Source organism: Mauremys reevesii, linkage group 1 (genome assembly GCF_016161935.1).
Source record: "Mauremys reevesii isolate NIE-2019 linkage group 1, ASM1616193v1, whole genome shotgun sequence".
Lineage (NCBI taxonomy): Eukaryota > Metazoa > Chordata > Testudines > Geoemydidae > Mauremys > Mauremys reevesii.
Window position 1 is genome coordinate 269,810,611 of NC_052623.1, and position 20,757 is coordinate 269,831,367.

General features: G+C 45.4%; 1 protein-coding gene across 4 annotated transcripts; it reads left to right on the top strand.

Annotated features, from left to right (window-relative positions):
• The first annotated feature begins 100 nt into the window (after positions 1-100).
• Positions 101-20,116, top strand: LOC120372429 (xaa-Pro aminopeptidase 3-like). Of its 4 annotated transcripts, none has more exons than XM_039489574.1 (11): positions 724-777; positions 863-962; positions 3,616-3,732; positions 6,256-6,663; positions 9,394-9,596; positions 10,164-10,226; positions 13,051-13,164; positions 16,827-16,912; positions 17,644-17,827; positions 19,086-19,206; positions 19,892-20,116. In XM_039489574.1, the coding sequence occupies exons 1-11, from the start codon at positions 739-741 to the stop codon at positions 20,056-20,058; spliced, it is 1,602 nt and encodes a 533-aa protein (XP_039345508.1). In that variant the 5' UTR covers positions 724-738; the 3' UTR covers positions 20,059-20,116. The 4 variants fall into 4 exon arrangements, with proteins under 4 accessions (XP_039345526.1, XP_039345508.1, XP_039345515.1 ...); XM_039489586.1 differs by lacking the exon at positions 863-962 and adding an exon at positions 4,277-4,413 and having other exon boundaries at positions 762-777; XM_039489592.1 differs by lacking the exons at positions 724-777; positions 863-962 and adding an exon at positions 101-300 and having other exon boundaries at positions 19,892-20,058.
• Positions 20,117-20,757: the final 641 nt, after the last annotated feature.

Consider the following 20,757-nt stretch of genomic DNA (forward strand, 5'->3'; position numbering starts at 1 on the left):
CTAAGGCCTGGAACCCGCCGGGGAATGGGCGCTTGTAGATGACGTAATCAGCCAGCTTGCCTGCTCAGAAGGCCCCGGAATGTGCAAGTGGTGTATGCGAGGCCGCTGGGGGCTGGGAGCGCTGCCATGCGTGGGGGTGGGGATGGCAGCCGCCGCAGCAGAGCAGGGGATGTGGGGCGCTGGTTTCCGTGCAGAGCGAGGCGCCCTGCAGTAGCGCGGTCCCTGCGCGGGGCGCAGCCATGCTCTGGCTCCCAGCTCAGAGGCTTATCCCGGCTGTGAAGGGCTTGTGCAGCTTATCAGGTCAGAGACTTTAATTCCTTTTCATGGCGAATCTCTCCCCCTCCTGGGGGCCTGTCACTCACTGCTGCGAGGTGCCCCCTTCCTCGCTCTATGGCCTGTGTCTGGCCTCCCACTTCCCCCACCTGTTTTACTCCATGCATTTAAGGACCCAGAGACTGTTTGGCCTTTCCACTGAATCTTTAATAACCCAGTTCAACACAGTTGATTGTTACGATAAAGTGTAAAATAGACACTTGAGGGGGAATCTAACTACAGTTAACTGTAAGGGCTGTGAGGCAGGGATCCTGTATATGTATATGTGTAGTGCTGTGTAGAAATAATAATCACCAGATGTTCAAGATGTCATTAATGCACACGTTAATTCCCTTTTTGTGACAAATAATGTGAGTCAAATATCTGTTTTCTTTTTATTGGTAAAATTGGTGTTAAGGGAAATACATGTACCTCACTCCTGCTTTCAACGTTGAAAATTCCAAGGTTTGTAAAACTAGGATATCCACTGAAATACAAAACAAAGTGTTGCTGAAAGCTTTTTAAAAATGTGTTTTACTTCTCATTTTAGAAGACTGTTAAAACCAAGTATCAGTTTTTGGCATACTCCTGCAGCTGCACAGAGATGCTTGAGGGATCCGGGCCTTACTTATACAGCACATGCATAAAAGGTGTCGAAGCACATTACAAGCACTAAAAGGCTGCTGGCAGGGCAAGAATCATATTTTTGAAAAATGTATTTAGTAACATAGATAAGGAAAGAACTTTAGTAAAATTGAAAGATTTTAAAAGTCAAATTTTTGTGTCTATCCTTTATGCTTTATATTTATGTACATTTAGGTTCAGCTCCTCAAAGGTACTTAGGAGTCTAACTCCCATTGAAACCTTTGAGAATCTGGGCCTTTGTGCTTAGCTTGGAGAATGAATAAAGACTAGTTAGCTTTGCTTCCTGGTACTCCCACTTGCACAATGACGCAGTATTTAGTTTGCAAAGACTTGAGGAATAAGCCCAATCAAAAAACCAAAAGCTTTTCTTCCAGGGTGCAGCGCAGTGTCAGAACAAATAGGGACTAGCTTCCTTAGCCAGGCAGCACTGCTGGTGGGACTTTTAATGGCCCAGTCAGCAGTGCTGACCAGAGCCGGCAACCTAGTGCCTTACACCCCACGACCCAGTACTGCACTAGGGGGCTATTCCAGGATAGCTGTGTTGAGGTAGAATCTGTAGTGTAGACATAGACCTCATCTATGCTATGGAGAGTATAGTGGTGTAGCTACAATGCTGTAGCTATGATGATATAACCCCATAGTGTAGACACAGCCTATTGTGAGGGAAGGGGTTAATCTCATTGCTGTAGGAACCCCTCACGAGCAATGATAGGTTGATGGAAGCATTCTTCTGTTCACTTAGCTGCATCTACATGAGGGATTTGGTCAGCATAGCTATGGTGCTTGGGTCTGGATTTTTCTGGCCCCCTGAGCGCCGTAGTTTTGTGAACCTAAATTCCATAACCAGGTTCCTTAATACTACTCTAGCGGTATAATAGGACCTTATAATGGGCACTGCTTGAGGGCATGTCTACACTAGAAACTTACATCCGCCTATGTTAGGTCGACTTACAACCACCAATCATTACTGCGGTAGTTCATGTCCACACTACCCTCCTTCTCTCAGTAGTGCACTTCCCCACTAGAAGCACTTCCCTGACTTAAGAGGGGCAGTGCAGGCAGCTCCCTGCTAGGAGCCTCTTCCCCCTTCCTCTCCTCCCACCCCCAGGCTCTCAGCTCCTCCCCTCCCCTCCTCTCTCCCCCCCCGCCCTCCCCCGGGCTCTCCGCTCCCTGCTGCTAGGATTCTGGCTGCCCCCCTGGGCTCCTGGTGGGGAGCTCTGCACCTGAAATCCAGGTGGCTCCTGGGCTCTCTGCGGGGAGCTGCCAGGTGGGGAGTCAGAAGCAGGGTGCATGCAACCTGGCTGCGAGTGGGGAGTCTGGGGGGCAACTGGCTTCTAGCTGGACCTCCCACATGCCCCATGGTGACAGCCCGGCTTTCTTGTCAATTTAACTGTTCCATGGAGTTGTAAAATTGACAAGAATGACAGCCAACAGTCAATATAAGTAACCCGCAGTGTCTGTCTAGACGCTAACTAAGCCCTACGTCTCTCATGGAGGTGGAGTTATGATGTCTGTGTAATAGGGCACTTAAATCTGCAGGAGCAAGGCTGTAGTGTAGACACTGACATAATTAGGTCATCGTAAGATGCCTTACCTCGACTCTGGTGTAGATCAAGCCTGAGTGATGTAAAGAATTAAGGTCAGAGGGTCTAGTTGCTGAGTGCAGGAGGTGACTGTGACTGGGGAGCTCAATTATTTAGTTAAGTCCCCGCTAGCATTTGGCAGTCTTGTAGCCAGGCACCACAGTAGTTATTCGGTAGTGAAAGACTGTGATACAGACTTGCTAAAATAATTAAAAATCCAAATCTAGAAAGTTGTTTTGAGGATAAATAGATGATGAGGGATATTCAATGATATTAAAGTTATCTTGTTCCTTTCTCCCTATGCAGTTCCCCAACCTCTCGGCACGCTGCTAGTTCTTATTGTAGTTGTCTGTTTTGCCAGTGTGACTGGCTCTTGAGATTGGGAATAGGCTATGGAGATGTTCACTTCTGAATGACTAGTTCCAGTTCAGTTTAGGATGACAGTAACTAACTTAGTTAAGTACTAACTGGAGACTCTGAGGCAGCCTCCATATGAATACGGCGATGACACTCACTGGCAGTCTCAGTACAAAAATTGATTGCAAAGGCCATAAAAACTGAATTACTCTTTCTCCCATAAGATGGGCCTTTGAGGACATGATCAAAGCATATTGGCAGGATGGTGGGGGAGCTTGATTGACAGTGCTGGAGCTAGTGCAGTCTCTTTTTTCCGTGGGTAAATTAAACATTTCATTTTTCCTGCATGCCCATCAAGCACAGATAGAGGAGCTTAATCACACACAAACCAGCACAACTCTCCTCTTACAAGCATGCAGTCACTGGTTTGTCAATTCCAATGTACCTTAACTTTTTATGTAATTTATTCATCCTAGTCCATGCTTATAACTTTGCTATATTTATTTCATCTGTAAATCAATCATTATTTGAGTTTGTATTTTAATGGTTTTATAGTCAGCTATGCAAGTAACAAGTTGAAAGGTTAAGGAGAGTTATCATTGCAAGAAAAGTGGGATGAACAGTGCTAAGAGTGAGCTCTTTAGAGGATATATAAATTTGCTGTATGATACCTGGAAAGGTCTTTCATCTTTATACCGGTGCATTTCTTTTTCTTTAGGCTGCAAGTCCTGTTTCCTTCGGAGATTTTCCATCCAGCCTGCCCAGCAGAGGAAGATTCCAAACAGGTACCTGGGCCAGCCCAGCTCCTTCACACATCCGCACCTTCTCAAACCAGGTAAGGATCCTGAGCCATTGGTAGTTAACTAGTGGCACCCGTCATGTGTTTCTCTGAGGAAGTACCTTAGTTGCCTGCATCATATAAACGGGTCTGTAGCTTGGCACTATCATTTATATTTACTTTATTCCAGTAATTTTATTCCTTGTGGAATTCTCTGTTCTGAGACAGCATATGGTTCTGGAGAGAGGCTAAGTTCCTATACCCTAATCCATAGATTGACACATTCCAGACTTATTTTCCTTTCGATGCAATCTTCCTCTTGCCACAGACACAAGTACTATAGACCTTTTCTGTCAGTGGCACTTCCTTAGCTGGCTATCCTGCCAGTATAATCTAATTCATTTTTAGAGTCCTTTGCACACTCTGTATCACAAAAATGTTTCATAGACAATACTCTGTGAATCAAAGAGAAAAGGAAGGTTTTAAGAAGTGAGATTTAAAGAGGGGATATGGCTCAGAAGAAGGGGTTGGGAAGCAGAATTCCAGATAAACAGGACAGCACACATTTAAAGAGCACTTTCCTCCTCTCCCCCAACTATAGAAGGGTGTGTAGAAGGAAGAAAGGAAGACACCGGCATAGGTGACTCTAAACTTGGAGAAGTACAGTAGGGAACAGGAGAGCAGATTAAGTTGGTGCACCATTGTGAGGTCAGAAAGGTGTGCTGGAGATCAGTGAAAGTGAGTATGTGAAAGAAGTAAGGCATTAAGCAGATTTATAAGAGTAAAAATATATTTTTAATTTATTACAATCTAGAAAAGACATGGTGTATAAAGCTAAGAATTCTGTTATTGGTTAACAGTTCCCTCATAATCAAGGCTGGTATTGGGGGAAAAAATAAGTTTATCGAATAGTTAAGAATTCACAAAAATTACTAAAACAGCTAGGATTGTAAATGGGTATTGATTTATTTAAAATAATAATTGAATATTTTCAGTCATTCTGAAAGCCTAAAAATGAATAGTTAAGGCTAAAGGAGTTTACAAACTCCGTTGGTACAGCTGTAATGCCAGTGGAACTCCCAAATTGCATCAGCCACTACAAACAACTTTTAAACATCACCAAACTTGCAGTGACATGTATGAAGCCCACTGGAATGAGAGAGAGCATTCAGAATTTCAAAATTCCATAGTGGATCACTCCAGAATTCAGTATCTGACCATAAAAGAAATAGATCGTGCACGTTACTTCTTCTAGGAATAGAAGAGAATAAAACCAATGTGAAGTTTCTTAGACCAGAGAGGTTTTAAGATATGTTTTTTTTGCCCTAAAACTTAGAATTTAATGAAAGTGAAACACTAATTTTTCAAAGTCCGTTTCCTCAGAAAAATTATTTCCCCCAAATTCTCCTCTGGCTAGAAACCACAAATGCAATTTTTTTTAAAAAAAGCAGTTGTTGAAGGAGACTGCCAAGTGAGCTAATACCTCACAATGAGTTGGAATTATTCCATAGTATAGCAAACAGGAAAAGAAGTATGAAAATAGACATTAGAATATGAAATAGATATTAAAAAAAAAATAGGAAGGACATTAGCCAAAGTACCCTTTAAGACTTGCATAATATTAGTTTAAATCATAGTTAAACTAGTCTCTGGTATTTTTAAAATACTTAGGCTGTTCTTGTGTCCTCTGGTTTCAGGTTTCAGTGACAGTCTCTTGTTCTGTGTAGAGTACTTCTTATTCTTTGCTTGTGAAGCATGGTAAAATGTGAAGTTCTGAGAGAGAATTTGTATCCTTGGCATCACTGGAAGTGTAGCTCCTTTTCATGTTCAACAGATCCCACCTTATTAATCACTGGGAGAAATTAGGTCTTTTATGGAGGAGTTTTCTTTGCTCAGTCAAACACTCTGACATCATCCTGGAAGGCTTGGCTTGTTTCTAAATTGAGCCCCTTGATTGGTTAAATATTCAAGGACAATCTCTCTGTCTCTGATTGATCTCATGTGGTACCTGTAAAACTGACTTTGCCTTTTACACTTTAGAACTAATATATGACTTCACATGGCACCAGAACGTCTGTCCAAATACAACCTTATCTGATGAAATTAACACTAGACTTAGCACCATAGTGTTCTGTTCAATGTCCAGATGCCATAAAAGCTGGTGGTTTCCAACAGGGTTAAAGTTTAGCTTGCTTTGCCACCACTTTTCCCCCTCCCCTGCCCCGTAGTTGTTGTCTGCCTTTAGTTTGCTCCCAGAATGCTTTGGGTTTTTGTCTAAGGCTGCTTGATCAAAACCTTTGCCCAGAAGTTTAGGGCAGTAAAGTTAATTGGTTTAAAACAGTCTTTTCCCCTGCACAGTGTAGGAACAGAGTGAACCAAGGATGTGGATATCTGAGGTCAAAAAGGCAGTGGAAAGTGGGTTCTGAGGTCAGAATGATCAGAGGAATGGAAAAGCAGTGGAGTGGGGTGTATGAGGTTAGGGAGATAGCATGGAGTTTTAAGGCGAGCCCTGAACAGGAGCGGCTGATGGTGATTATGAGATCAGAATGTTACTTCATCCATTTTGTTTTTCATTCATAGGGGAGGTAACACCAGGATTGTCACAGGTGGAATATGCTCTACGCCGACACAAGCTAATGACTTTGATCAACAAAGAGGCGCAAGAATGGGGTGGGGTGGACCACACAGTGATTCTGCTATCCAACCCCACCTACTACATGAGCAACGACATCCCATACACCTTCCACCAGGACACCAACTTCCTGTACCTTTGTGGCTTCCAGGAGCCTGACAGCATCCTGGTGCTGCAGAGTTTGCCTGGCAAGGCACTGCCATCCCACAAGGCCATGCTATTTGTACCACGGCGAGATCCAAGCCGAGAGCTCTGGGATGGGCCACGATCGGGTACAGATGGGGCAGTAGCTTTGACAGGAGTGGATGAAGCTTACCCCATAGAGGAGATTAGACACCTGGTGACCAAACTGAAAGGTAATGGAAACGAGATGAGATGGAACCCAGGTTATAGGGACTGGATGACACAAGACTGGGAAGCGTTCTCTGTCACTGGTTCCAACCAGACCCCGTATCGGAAGGCACATGACACTGGGAATGGGAAGAGATTTTCATGTCTAAGCTACTGGTTGTAATCTGGCCCCAGTTCAGTATGACAGAAAAACCCTGTGTATGTGGATCTTTAATGGTTTGTGGGTTAGTGGTCTGTATCCAGGTACTAATGAACTGATATCACTGAACACAAAAGGGGCTGTAATTGGTCCTTTGTTGTCAGTGTCATGAGAAATTAAGTAATCATTGGGCCAGAGAGACTGACCTTCCTCCTCTCCCCTTAACATGGCCCTTCCATGTTACAGGGGCGGTACGTTAGCACAGATGTTGCCTGTGGGATGCTTGCGCTGCTGCTGCCCATACTGTATTGGTCTTTACTAGAGGACTCCAGTCTCTAAAGGCTCTCAGCCCAGCATCTTCACCTGCATTAAATTCACTTTAAAAACCATATGTGGTGATACACAAACCCACTTTCACAACTCTTCATTTCCTGGGTTGTGTGTGGTATGTTTGCTGCATCATACCAGATTCTATTACACAGTGATGCTTATAAAGATCACTCTTGTTAGACAGCCTCCTGTCTTAACCTCCCAAAATGTGCCCAAATCGATTAAGTATAATTCTGCTCCATCTTTATGAGATCATCGGTTCTCATTGTGGGGTCCGTGGCCCCCTGGCAGTCCGTGAGCCCTTTCAGGGGGACTGCGGGGCCCCATGGCTGAAACCCAGTGCCCTGATCCCCGGCGCCTTCCCCCCGGGCCTGAAGCCAGGAGTGGTGGGGTTGTAGCTGGGAGCTCCACAGCAGGGCTGAAGCCCTAAGCTCTCTTCCTCCCTTGGCTGAATCTGGGAGCAGTGGGGCTGAAGCCCCAATGTAGGCAAAAGCCCTGAGCCCATGGGCAGAGTTGGGAGGGCACAAGGTTGTTGCCCTCCCAAGCTGCAGTGCCTTACCCAGAGTGGGGCGCGCGCACACACACTTCCTCCTCTACCCCAGCCCTCCTCAGGCCCTGCCTTCTGGCCAGGTAGCAGGCGGGAAGCTGGAGCCAGGCAGTGTGGGGCAGCTGCTCTCTAGCTGGTGGTGGCATGGAGCGGGCAGCTGTGGTATTTCCCCTTCTGCTGCTGGTGCCTGGGGTTGCGGCTGCTCCTCAGCTCCCAGCCCCCTTTGACTGCTCATGTAGCTGATGAGAGCCGCTGGGGTCTGGGGGGCCAGCAGAGCCCTCAGGGAGCAGCCAGTGCAGGGGGAGCAGCTAACGCAGGGAGAACCCTCCTGGTACACAGCCCCTAGCTATCCTTGTGCCTGCACCCTGAGCTACCCCCTGCCTGCACATAGTCCCTAGCTACCCCCTGCCTGCACTCTGAGCTACTGCCCCACCCTACCCCCTTCCCAGCAACCTGAGCTATTCTCCTACTCACCTATAGTCCGTAGCTACCCCCTACCTGCACCCTTAGCTACCTCCTGTCTGTACACAGCCCCTGGCTGCCCCCTACCTGCACTCTGAGCTACGCCCTGCCTGAACCCTGAGCGGTTTTCAAACTTTGAGCTGAGTTCCCCCTTTGATTTATATTTTTTGGTTGTGTCCCCTCCACATCCCAGACAGGTGGGTGCCCTGCTGAGGTGAGTCAGGAAGTGGAGGTGGTGCTTCCTCCCTGGACCCTGCTATGCGGAGATGGCCCAAGCCCCACCAGCCCTTGCCCCTCCAAAATAGAAGTCGCACTATGCCTTTGCCCAATGATCCTACCCCTGGCCTGGAGCCCCAAGTCCTCCCCGCTGGGCCCTGGAGTTTTTATAGCATGTTGAGGACGGGCCTCAGAAAGAAAAAGGTTGAAAACCCCTGTATTAGATGACTATCTCTGTTAAGCAAATGGTTTTTGTTAGTGTCTTCTGGGGTCTCCATAGAAATGTTTTGATGAAGGTAAGGGGTGTTCCACCCCTATCTTAACCTCTCCTCTTTCTTTTTCTCTGTCTATATCATTATGTTTAAAAAAACATGAAAAAACCTGGGTGCTGCTGATCCCAATGTTCTAGGCAGATTTCAATGTGGATAATTACATTCTTCCTGAGGAACTTCACTTCAGTGGAAGGCCGGAGACGGGGCATTTCCAAACAATCCATCCCAAAACATAAGTTCTATTGACCGCTGCCCCAGCTAGTCATGGACAAGAGGTGGATTTGTCTTATGGGTTCTCCTTTGTGATCAAACAGGGCATCTAAGCTCAGGAATCTAAATTCTCATTATGCAGTCTTGCAAGGTTATGTTTTTGTCATGAAACATTTCCCCCCAGTTTACTTTATCCCACTAGTGCAGCTTTCTCTCTGAAGACAAAATGCATATGGGGAAAATAACGTAATATTTATAGACATGGATATTTACTTATTGAGTAAATCTTTTAAATTCATAAACTATTATTAAATCCTACAAAACCCAGATAGACTTGATTATTTGCATGTTACTAACCTGCTAAGATATAAAGAGATCTTTAATACCGTGTTACACTGAGGTCACATGTCAAGTATGAGGCCATATTACAAATCTAGGGGAAATTACCTCTCAGATGACATGTCACATCTTCAGCTTTTTCTAGTCTAGGAGGAGTTCACTCATACAGTGACCACAAAACATCTTTAATCTTAGTCTGTGTCTGTTTTATGTGTCTCAGGTGACTCAAACATGGTTTGGTATGATTCTGAAAAGCCAGTGCACACACAGCTCCACTCTGACTACCTGCAGCCTCTGGCCGAGATCAAAGCTGGGAGCAAAAACAGCGTCCGAGCTATTCATCACCTAGTACAACAACTCCGGCTGATCAAATCCCCTGCAGAGATCGAGAGGATGAAGGTTGCTGGAAGGGTGACATCACAGGTATGGGATGTGACCCCATCAAGAAAACAAAGGCAGCATTTCTTGAGTGTGGGGTAGAATGGACTGGTACACTCATGTAAAAGGAAACTGGGTCAAATTCAGCTGGGCTGGAGTGGTAACTTTAGTCTTGCCTGATCTCCCTTCGTGGAGGCACAATTTCTTGATCTCCCTGTTAACCATACTCTACTTCCCTCCCCCATATCACAAGGGGTATGAGGCCTGCTCTAGAACTGCTGGAGTGCTCAACCTTGACGTAATTCCAGTCAAGACAACCAAGGAGTTGTTACATGTTTGATGTCTTTTAAAAATGGTATCCACTCCAGAACAAGGATATTTTCTTGTGCTCCCAACGTCTCCCCTGCTTCCTCATACTATTCTTTCCCCCTTCTTTTGCTATTTTCCTCTGGTTCCTGTATTACAGACCAGGGTGAGAAAGAGGGACTGTCCAGTTTTCTTTACATCCTTCATTACCTTGAATATTAATGTCAAGGAAAGTGAAGTCAAAGGAGACTCTTCCCTCCCCTTCAGATCCCATGCTAATGAAAGATCTATTTTGTTGTTTGACAGGCTTTTATAGAGACAATGTTTGCCAGCAAATTCCCAGTGGATGAAGCATTTCTGTATGCTAAGGTCAGTACCTTGTTGGGCTGTGGATGGTTCTGGGGAGGTAGGGCAGCGTATTGTTTATTTCTCCAGGAAGAGTAAAAGGATCTGAGAGCTGCCTGTGGCTGATAGGGGTGCAGAGCTGTGAGTAGAATCCAAGCCCCTTCTCGCCCAACTTTTCTGGTTCCTCTGACATGCCTATGATATTCCCCAACAGCTGCAGCTCTGTCAAGTCTACGCCTTTGAATTATAGCAACAGAACAGCAGAACATGGGCAACCAGCAGGCTTTCAACCCGGGACCTTTGATACTAAAAGCTGGATTTTTTTACCCATTGAGCTAAAGGAGTAACTCCCTAAGCTGATAGCTATAGTAAACTCTTAACGTCTTATGTGGATTAACCACTAGAAAGTGACTGACACTGCAAGTGTGGGTTACACATCTTTCTCAGAAGGCTCTTTGTTTCAGTGCCTTTGCTTCAGAAGAGCAAGATGAGTGGGGTTGTAGCTTCTGGAAGGGTTACTGCAAATCTAAAGGGTGCTTTAAAAAATACTTGTGTAAGGAAGTGCCGGACATTCTATAAACTGGATCATGCATTTTTCAGAACCTCCCATATGTTTGATAAAAATTGTCTCTGAAGCTATAGCAGCCTATCCCGTTCCTTTTAAAGTGCAACAAGTGCTGTAGCAGGGCAGAGAGTATTCCTGGAGGTGACTTTCTCACCTGGGGGGTTGGGGTGGAATGCTAGTCAGTGTGGTAGCGAGGGAAGCAGCAATAAGCGGGGGAAAGGACAAAAAGATTCAATGAATAAAGAAATAGAAACAAATAAAGGAGACAGAATGAGAGAAGAAACAAAACAAAATGAAAAATGGGGGCTGAATCCAGAGTCTGTGGTGTGTGCTGTAGAGAAGAGAACTCGCAGTGCATGTGGGTGTAGGTGAATTGGCAGTGTGCATGATGAGGAGAATGTCATAATACACTTCAAGTAATGTGAGACTGGAGGAAAGTCAGCATAAGCGGAAAATTGTTGGTGTGACAAACAGGGAATTCTGGGTTTATGTCTGAGGCTTTAGTGAAGATCCACAGGCTCTTCCATTCTCCCTTCCTTGTGCAAGGTATGAAAAGCAAATGATACATCACTGCCATCTGACTTTTGTCAATTATGTGGAACTACTAATGGGGTTAGTACAGTATAGTACAGAGACAAGGCATAAGTGTTCTTTAAGGTATTGTTAACTATTAATGTCAGATATAATCTGTATCCTAATGATTGTAATATAGGGTATCACTAAGAGGGAAAGGTTAGAGAAGAGCCAGGAATGTGTAGGAGAAGGAGGGAGAGAGTTTTCCAGTGAGGAATAAGGCTTTCCCGTTTAGGATTTCATTGCTCTCCACACTGATGTACTTCCTGTTGTTGTTTCGGCTAAGAAATTTCTTTGCCTGTACAGCTCTCTCTTTGCATGTCTGGAGAGATTAATATTGGATGTATGCTACCCAGCAGTGCCAAGATCCAACCTCCATGAACTTCTACTTTTACACTAGATTCAGTCCTGGGGGATTCTGAATATTTACACCCCCTGCCCCTTGCAAGATGTAGTGAATATCCAGTTTGTCCACTGGTAATGCCTTTTCTCTAGCGTTTGAACCCAGAATATACCCAAATAGCAAGTGATGTGATCTTAAATCTTTTTACAGTTTAGTTTATTACCCCTTCTACATATGTACAAAATTAATCCCAAAATAATTACAATTACAAACTACCTGCACAGTTCTATGCAAAATTACAATATCTTCTCCTCTGAAATAACCCTCTAACGTACAAACATGCAAAAAAAATTAGACCTTTCCCTGAAACAAATGCTTCCCAAAAGGATTTTCAGAATACCTATACATTACAAATTGAGGACCAAATCCTGATTACTTTTCTCATCCAAATAGTCTTAGAGATTTTAGCAGGACTGCCTCTTTGAGCAAGACAAGCAGGATGTGGCCTTTGATGTCTGAGTTGAGAGGGGTCTGACTGTGCTGATCAGTAGTACAGACTTCTCTTAGAGACGCTGATTTAATTTAAGATGCAATTTTAAAAACCACCCTCCACCCAGATCTGTACTATACAATTCGCTACCCAAAGCATTTATATTGTGGGTATCGTGGAGCATTTTGTCCCACACAAATTGGCAAATTTTAAAATATGTTTGGTAATGCTACTTTTTGTACTTGTATAGCTCTTACGTCTGAGTACATTAACTGTCAGACTCACTGTATTACCTGCTTCAGCATTGGAGGAAGAGGAGCAGGGATTTCTTTCATCATTGTGGCACAATAGTTGGGCATAACCTGTCTGAATCTGCTGATGTCTTCTGCTCTGATGTAAGATAGGGCACTCTCTTAATCAGGTAGTGAAACAGGGTCACAAAAATAGATATTGATCTAAAAGTTAGCTGGTATTTTGGAATTAAAACACCTCCCAACGCTAGATAAAGAAGAACTTCAAAAATTTGTTAGTTGTATGGGAAGTGAGAGCAATGCTTTAAAATGCACAAATCCCCACAAAAATGTATTAAAACATCATTGCTGTAGCATTTACAAACTCAGACAGAGAGCTCTTCTATGAGACCAAACACTGGGTTCCAGACACTTCTGTGAAAAATGACTATTCTGCATCATCTTCTGCCATTGTGTGGAACCCTGGGCTGTTTTCATTCAGGAAATGCTGTTCTCGGTTTCATTTTCTTCTGGGTTACTGCCTTCTGCATAGACAGAGAGAATGGCCGTAGGGGCAGGAGCTATGGTTGCCCAGCACAGTTGTTTACTGTGCCGGAACTAATGGGCTTCTCTCTGAATTGTTCCAGTTTGAATTTGAATGCCGGGCACGAGGGGCTGACATCTTGGCTTACCCACCTGTGGTCGCTGGTGGCAACAGGTCCAACACCTTGCACTATATAAAAAACAACCAGCTTATCAAGGTAAATCAAATGTCTTCCATGAGTTTAAACTCCAGTGTACTGATATTGTGTCCATTTACCAGCCCCTGACCATTGGTTACATGAGGTCCAGCTGTACCCTCGGTGCCTCTGTTGTGACGACAAGTGCTGAAACAAATGGGGTGGAATGAAAGAATATTTACACAGCAATAGGAGATGAGAACCTAATATAGTTATCTGATGTTGGCAGTAAGGTCAACTTCAAATCCATCCTTACCTTTTCACTATCTATCTTTTAATGCACCCGTTGCTATATTTTCTAAAGGATGCTGAGCTTCTCTCATAGGATTGCAAATCTCCTGTATCATGTATTTCTGTAGTTCCTGTGCAGCAGTCTAGAATGCTGGGTGGGTTTCTGACATTGTAAAAGTGAGAGAGTAGCACCAGTCACACTGAAGACAAAGTTGTGGTAACAAGGATGCTAGGGCCTCTCCTCTCTTACCTAAATTCTTCAGTCTTGCTTTACTTTGGTGCACAGTAAGCTGCAGCAGCAAATTTCTGCTCTTTTTATGACAGAAAGAAGTCCAATTAAATCCAGTTAGTGTGGCTGAGAAGGGAGGGGAAAATGTTTTGGGGTCTTTTTAACTTGCTGTTGGTGAATCTGTCTGCCTTGTTTTCCGGATGCCAAACCATTGACTCCTTCTCCAGCAATTCTGACAAAACAGTCTTAGCTTCATGCAACTCTCTGGAGGAGGTTACTACATTATTATACTATATCTAGGACTCACTTTTCAGTAGAGCCTATTATCTTGCCTCCTCATTTATGTAGGAGTGAGCTTCCTTCCTGGCTTAATCTTTTGTTGGAGAGAGTGCTAGTTGGGTCCTTGAAATGTTCTTCTCACACACATGCATCCATGATAAGACCAATCATTGTGGCAAAAAAGGCTTCTATTGTTACTCTGCCAGTCAAGGTCAGGCTTGCGAGCATAACTCAAACAGCTTGTGATAAAATCAGTTCAGAGCATTTTTATTAGTTTTATGAGGAACTGATTATCATGAGCATACAATCATTAGCAAGAACTTTGCTTTGCTTTTCCTCTGAGATGTACCTTTCTGCCAACTGGCATGACAGTGTGTCTAGTTTGGAAGACATCCCCAAGGAAAATCCTAACTTCTCTTGACACTTCCTTCTAGAGAACTTGCATTTCCTATGTGGAAATGTGATTGAATCACTCTAGAATTAAGTCCGCCATCTCACCTACAATTTTGGAGAAGGTTTTCCCTTACAACGGAGGAAGAAGGAGGTGGCAGTGTCAGGTAGCACTGTTAACACCTTGGCAACCACACATGCAAAGCATGCCATTCCCACCAATTCCGGTGAACTCAAAAATTGCCACAAATAACGTTAAAGTGTGGGGGGCTGCTCCCAAGCTAGACTCCACAGTGACCTCTTGTTCCAGAGAAACTTCCCTTCCCATAGAATGAAAATTGAGTCCATAAAAATATCCTATCATCTCAGACTGCTAGGTTCTCTTTTTAGTGTTTTGGAGTTACTTCACAGAATACTTAAGTAGTGTTGTCATTGTCTCAGTCTCTACAGGAACAGGATGTTTGACATAGACTGTCAGAGGGTGGCCCTGCCTGGAACATCCTCCAGCAGCCAAACAGGTGCACCTGCCTCAGTTTCCCCTCTTCAGAATCCCCAATAACTCTGTCATGAATCTCTCGCCTCATTCTCCTCCTCCTTGGGGCTTGCTTATTACAAAAATAGTGCAAATAGTCCAAAACAAAAGTCCCAAAACATCATCCATTTCTCACATGGCATGTATATCATCCTTAAAATCCCAAGCTCTTCTTCAATCCTCTACTGTCCTTTTACGAGGACAGCCACCCACTTTTCCCAGTGGGAATTCCCACACCCTCTCTGCTAGGAGTTCATCCTTACCAGAGGAACATCCCTGACTCCCTCTTGTTCCAGCAGTTCAGTGTGGAGACATTTGTGGGTGAGCCCACCAGTGCTCCCCAGCCTTCAGTTGTCTCTGGCCCTTTCCTTCTCTCCAGGTTAGAAGTCAGCAGACAACTCCCTCTGCTGCTTTCAGCCCTGTGACCCTGGATCTCTAGCTTGGGGAGGTCAGCCAGCAAACCCTTATTGCTGCTCTTCTGGCTTCAGCCTTCCCCCAGGAGCCTCCTACAGTTTCCTCCAGGGACCTCTTGCTGTTCTGACCTGCCAAGCTCTCCCTCCCAGGCAGCTCTCGCCTGCCTCGTTTCCTGACTGACTCTTCCACCCTCTCAGTTCCTCCCTATTGATATGGCCGAGGTACCTTCTCTTAATCCCAACAGGGAAGCAGCAGATGAGTCACAGGGCTTAAAGGGCCAGTGTCACCCTTTGACAGTGACATTTATGAGAGATTCAAACCCTGATCTTGAGTGTCTTCAGTAAAAAAATTCTCTGTCATTTACGCAGTTTATTTTATTATTCCCAAGAAAACAAGCAGGGGATCATCCCACATTGAACTAAAATAATTTAACCAATTGCTTACGGGAGGTTTAAAATGGAGTCCAAATGGAAAGTCAGACTAGCAGTGAGTCCAAACTACTAATGTAAATGTTCATAATATTTATCTACCTATACTGATAGCAGCTAACCACCAGGAATATCTAAGATTCTGCCTCATGGATTTCCCCCCAGTGCAGAGAACTACACCCTCCCATTGACTGTGAGATCAGTGGTCGGGGGGCCAAGTTCTGTGCTGGCTGCCATGCTGTGGAATGCCAGTAAAATCACTGGGATGGCACTTATGTAAGTCAGTACGCAATTTGGCCCAAAGTTTTTACAGAACTGACTGCATGGTTGGCAGCCCGTTTAAGGAAGGGGAGGGCATGGCAGTTTCTCCAATACTTGGACCCTGAGCTTGCACATGGTCACTTTCTGTGGGAGAGACAGAGAGCCATTTGATGGGCACTGGAGCCATTTGGCTGAATTTGACTAAAGTGAATAGAAGGTAAAGTGGATGTGAATGTGTTCTAACGTCTTGGCTTCCCATGACGTGATGCACCTCAGAATCTCTCTCTGCACTGCTGTGGGCAGTCCCCATCCCAGGAGAGAGCAGTGAAGATAAAAGAAATGGTTTTAAGGTTTCAGTCCCAAAACGCTGTCCTGTCCAAGAGGGAGTACACCTGTTGAGTCTCCTGATATCCTGTAACAAAGATGATTCCCTGGGCTAGATCTCTTCAGCTGTCCCTTTGCCTCTCTGGAGCCCATGCACGAGAGGCACCGGACAAATCCTTTCTCATCTCCTCTGTAAAACCCTTTCAGTCCTGATTATTATCACAGAATTCCTGTTAAAAGAGATCTCTCAATTGGAGACTGTCCGATGTAAAGTGATGACCACAGACGCCAGCCTGTTTGGATAAAGGTGGCTCCTTCCGGGTGCAGAATAGTTCAGGGGAATGGAGCTCAGGCTTTCTAGGTATTGGCACCATTCAAGACTACCTGGCAGGGTAACTCAACAATTCAGCCATTGTTGCGTATCTGAACATGGGGGACCTGAAATGCTTTTCTGTGAGAGGAGTCCAGTCTGCACTCCATCTTTGCGGAAAAGAATCCCCTCGTCCCAGGGTTCAGCCTCTCACAGAGAGAGCCCCTTTCACAGAGGAAGCTTAGCAGCTGGCCTGAACCATGGTATATTTCTTTTCTTCTCCAGGATGGAGAAATGGTCTTACTGGATGGTGGATGTGAGTCTTCCTGCTACGTAAGTGACATCACTCGTACCTGGCCCATCAATGGCAGGTAGGATGCCCACAGATGGAAATGTGCTATGCGTTACCTCTGAGAGAGTGTGAGGATTGTGGTTGAGTATGAGCATAGGTAAATTAATCTGTGATTAGCCATAAGTGTGTGTGCACGTTGTCTGTCTATGTAAGTATTTTAGTGTATCCATCACTGTGGTATCTCAGAGTAACCAAAATTACATAAAACAAACGTTCAGGGTGAGGACCTGTATTCCTCAGTCTTTCCTTATCAGTCACTGTAAGAATGTACATGGTTATTGTTAGTTTTTTTTATTCCCCCCCTTAGTGCATCTACCAAGGCAAATCTAAGGTTACAGAGATGGGTCTTGCCTTTCCTTGTGCAGGGGCTGACTCTGGGCATGCGAGTGAGGCATAAGGGAGCAGGTGTTTAGTCCACGCGTGAGTGGCTGCCTGTCTAAGGTCAGGAACGTTCCATTAAATGTCCCTGTGATGGTTGAGTTGGTTCCGGTGTCTCTTTGCTCACGTCCTTCCCTTGAAACTGCAGCTTTGCCCTACTCGGCTTCAGGCCAAGGATTCTGACCAAGAGTCCCCTCTCCACAGCAGGGAAGGAGGTGACCTCAGTAGTACTGTGTGAGCCCTTTCATATTGACAGCCGTTGTATTCTCTTCTCAGTGCTTCAGCACTGAGCTGTGCCTGACTCAGAACTGCACCTGACCTGGGAACTTCCCATTTGAGATGTGACCTCCTTCACTTTCCCCGGGCTTTCAGGTTCACTGATCCCCAAGCAGAGCTGTACCAGGCTGTCCTGGAGATCCAGAAGTCCTGCCTGAGCCTCTGCTCTCCAGGTGTGAGCCTGGAGAACATCTACAGCCTCATGCTGAGCCTTATGGGACAGAAGCTGAAAGAGCTGGGGATCCTAAAGAAAAGCACCACTGAGAACCACTTCTTCAAGGTACTTTAATTCTCTTCACCCTGGGATCCACAAACCAGATCTGGTCCTTATCTCCTTGCAGGAAAGACCACCTGTATGGCAATCCATGCGCAAGCTCTGGCAACCTGGGTTCGGGGCTCACTGAGATATGGCTATCTCAGTTGTTACAGCCCTGAAGGAACATGTCCAATAAAAATGTGAAGCAAGTGGAGACGATGCCTGTTTCTCTCAGCAGGTGGCAGCACAGCCAGATCAGATTGCATCAGCAGTTCTCAAGAAATGTAAAGGGGATGGAGTGGGGAACAGGAGGTTGGATTAGATGTTTTGATTCCTCCTTACAATGAGATCCTTAGGTGTGGGAGGAGATTAGGGTGATGCAGTGCGGTTAAGCACTGTAGGGAGGGATGAAGTGAAACCTGTGCAGCATTCTAAGCCTAGTTCTTAGAGAACATTTTATCCACATCACAAAATCACTGCACAGTTTGCTGCAAATTGGCAGGCTCTGTTAATGAGAGTGGTCCAGGCCTGGAGTATCCAAGGGATGCAGAAGGTCAGAGCGGAACTATATTGGCGGAGCTGTTTGGGGGGCCCTAAGACTGAAGTATGTGGTGGGTGCGGGCCAGGAGTGAAGAGATTTGGCTACTCTATTGAGGACAGACAGCAGTGAAGCTGCCTGCTGTAGGCTTGGCTCAAGCCAGAGATCATTTGTTTTCATGAGCACCCAGTTCCCCTGCAAGCTAACATGAAATGGAGGAAAGCCCCCAGTGATCTTTTGGCATGAGATTGATGAGCACAGACCCTATGACAAGCACAAGCCATCCTGTTCCTCCCACCCTCCCTCTCTTTTTTCTTCATGATAACAGTCTTCAAGTATGTAAAAGGTTGTTATAAAGAGGAAGGTGATAAATTCTTCTCTTTAGCCACTGAGGACAGGACAAGAAGTCCTTAAATTGAAGCAGGGGAAATTCAGGTTAGACATAAGAAAACTTTCCTAACTGTAAGGATATCTAAGCACTGGAACAAATTACCAAGGGAGGTTGTGAAATCTCTGTCACTGGAGGTTTTTAAGAACAGGTTAGACAAACACCTGTCAGGGATGGTCTAGAATAGAAAATACTTGGTCCTGCCTCAGTACAGGGGACTGGACTAGATGACCTATTGAGGTCCCTTCCGGTCCTACATTTCTATGATTGGGATGGAGGATCAGGGATGGAGGATGGGATGGAGGATCAGGGGCCAGGTTCAGTGGCTGTAGTAACAGTGTCTTCCTTCCTGCTAGGTTGTTCGGAAGTACTGCCCGCATCATGTGGGCCATTACCTGGGTATGGATGTTCATGACACACCAGACATGTCCCGATCGCTCCCACTCCAGCCGGGCATGGTGATAACCATCGAGCCAGGTAAAGGGACATACTTTCAACCCTGATTCTGTAACAAGTCACACTGATGATGATATAATATACTTTTACATAGCTCCCTGCACATTCAGACCAAAATGCTTGAGGTGCTTTGCAATGGAGTTAAACACATAGTGTACTAAGAAAGCACAGGGAATTATTACCAGCCCAGCATATAACCAGAACTAGCCAGTTGCAAGAGTGAGCTCTCAATGCGTGTTCCTTAATTTTTACAAAGTAAGCATTCTACTGGGATGCTTTCCTTCAGATCGTTACAGTTGGGCTTGCAGCCCTCAAATAGAAACTGGTCTCTGACGCTGACTTTCTTTTCTCTGCCCTTCTCCCCCATTGCCCAGAGCACTGTCAGTGTCTCTTCTCATATAGGCAGCACTGACATCGAGAAATGCAGAAAGTCTGAATGGAAGCGTTAGGGTTTATATTTTTATACAGGGGGTCTGTACGCAGCGGGGAAGTGCTCTCAAACCTCCCCTTCCGCTAGAAGCTGCCCCAAACAGAGGTGAATGAGAGAAACTTTCCTTGACAAAGCTCTTCCAGTTTGACCCCCTCCAGTATTGCTCAGTGCACAGCCCTGCCCTCGTCACCATGTGAGCCAGTGAAGGGGGGGAGCATTCTGTAGTGTCTTCTCATCCTGCTCTTCTGAGGGGTTTTATTCCCTCCTTTCCCTCAGGCATCTACATCCCCGAGGATGACATGGCCGCCCCAGAGAGGTTACGTGGCCTCGGTGTGCGCATCGAGGATGATGTTGTGGTGACGGAGGAAGCACCCCTGATCCTATCTGCAGACTGCCCCAAGGAGATCTATCATGTCGAGCAGATCTGTGGCCGCAGCCTGTGATTTCTCTCCTCTGCCTTATACACTCTGCTTGGGTTCCTCAGGAAACGTGCTCCCACTGACACATGCAGTGATGTATATTTCTGTGAATGGACCTGGTTGTAGGGCAGTTGGGGAGGTGGGGGTTGGGATGGAAGTTGTTGCTGGTGTGGGGACTCTGTAGTTAGGACAGGAATTGGATAATTAATGGCTCAGGTAATGTCACTGTTAGAAAGTGAAGAAACCATTTATTTACAAAGTTAACGTCTGTTCTAGGTAGCGCTGAGTGAAAGATCTAGAATGCAGGAGGTGGATCCCTCCAATCCTGCTCTCATGTACATGATCTTTTTCAGTTCTGTCAGCAGGTCTTTGAACAGGGTGCAGCGGCTGAGGGTCAGGTCCCACACGTTGCCCTTTGTTGTCAGTTTCACACCAGCTCAGTCAGACACCAATTTAAGTGAAAACGTTCAAAAGTTTGTCTGGAGAGCGGGCAAGTGGGTTGTTTTGGGCTTCTGTGGAGCAATGACATGAGGAGGTTGGGAGACTGGAAGATCGGGTCGGGTTGTGGGAAGTTTGTATCGATGTAGAAGGGTTTTGGTATCTAGGGAAGAGAATATGTTAGGCTCTCTTTCTAGGAGGTTTAAGAAAGATTGGCAATAGTAAGAAGGGGCCATCTGAAGGCATACAGCAGGGTTTGGTAGTTGGGAGGGGGACTGACTGGGT

What these genes read in the sequence shown, in the direction of transcription:
- LOC120372429 (XM_039489574.1), top strand. Translation starts at nt 739, where the DNA reads ATGTACCTCACTCCTGCTTTCAACGTTGAAAATTCCAAG. An exon ending in TCCGCACCTTCTCAAACCAG is followed by an intron (nt 3,733 to 6,255) that starts GTAAGGATCCTG and finishes TTTCATTCATAG; the next exon opens with GGGAGGTAACACCAGGATTG. An exon ending in GGTGATAACCATCGAGCCAG is followed by an intron (nt 19,207 to 19,891) that starts GTAAAGGGACAT and finishes CCTTTCCCTCAG; the next exon opens with GCATCTACATCCCCGAGGAT.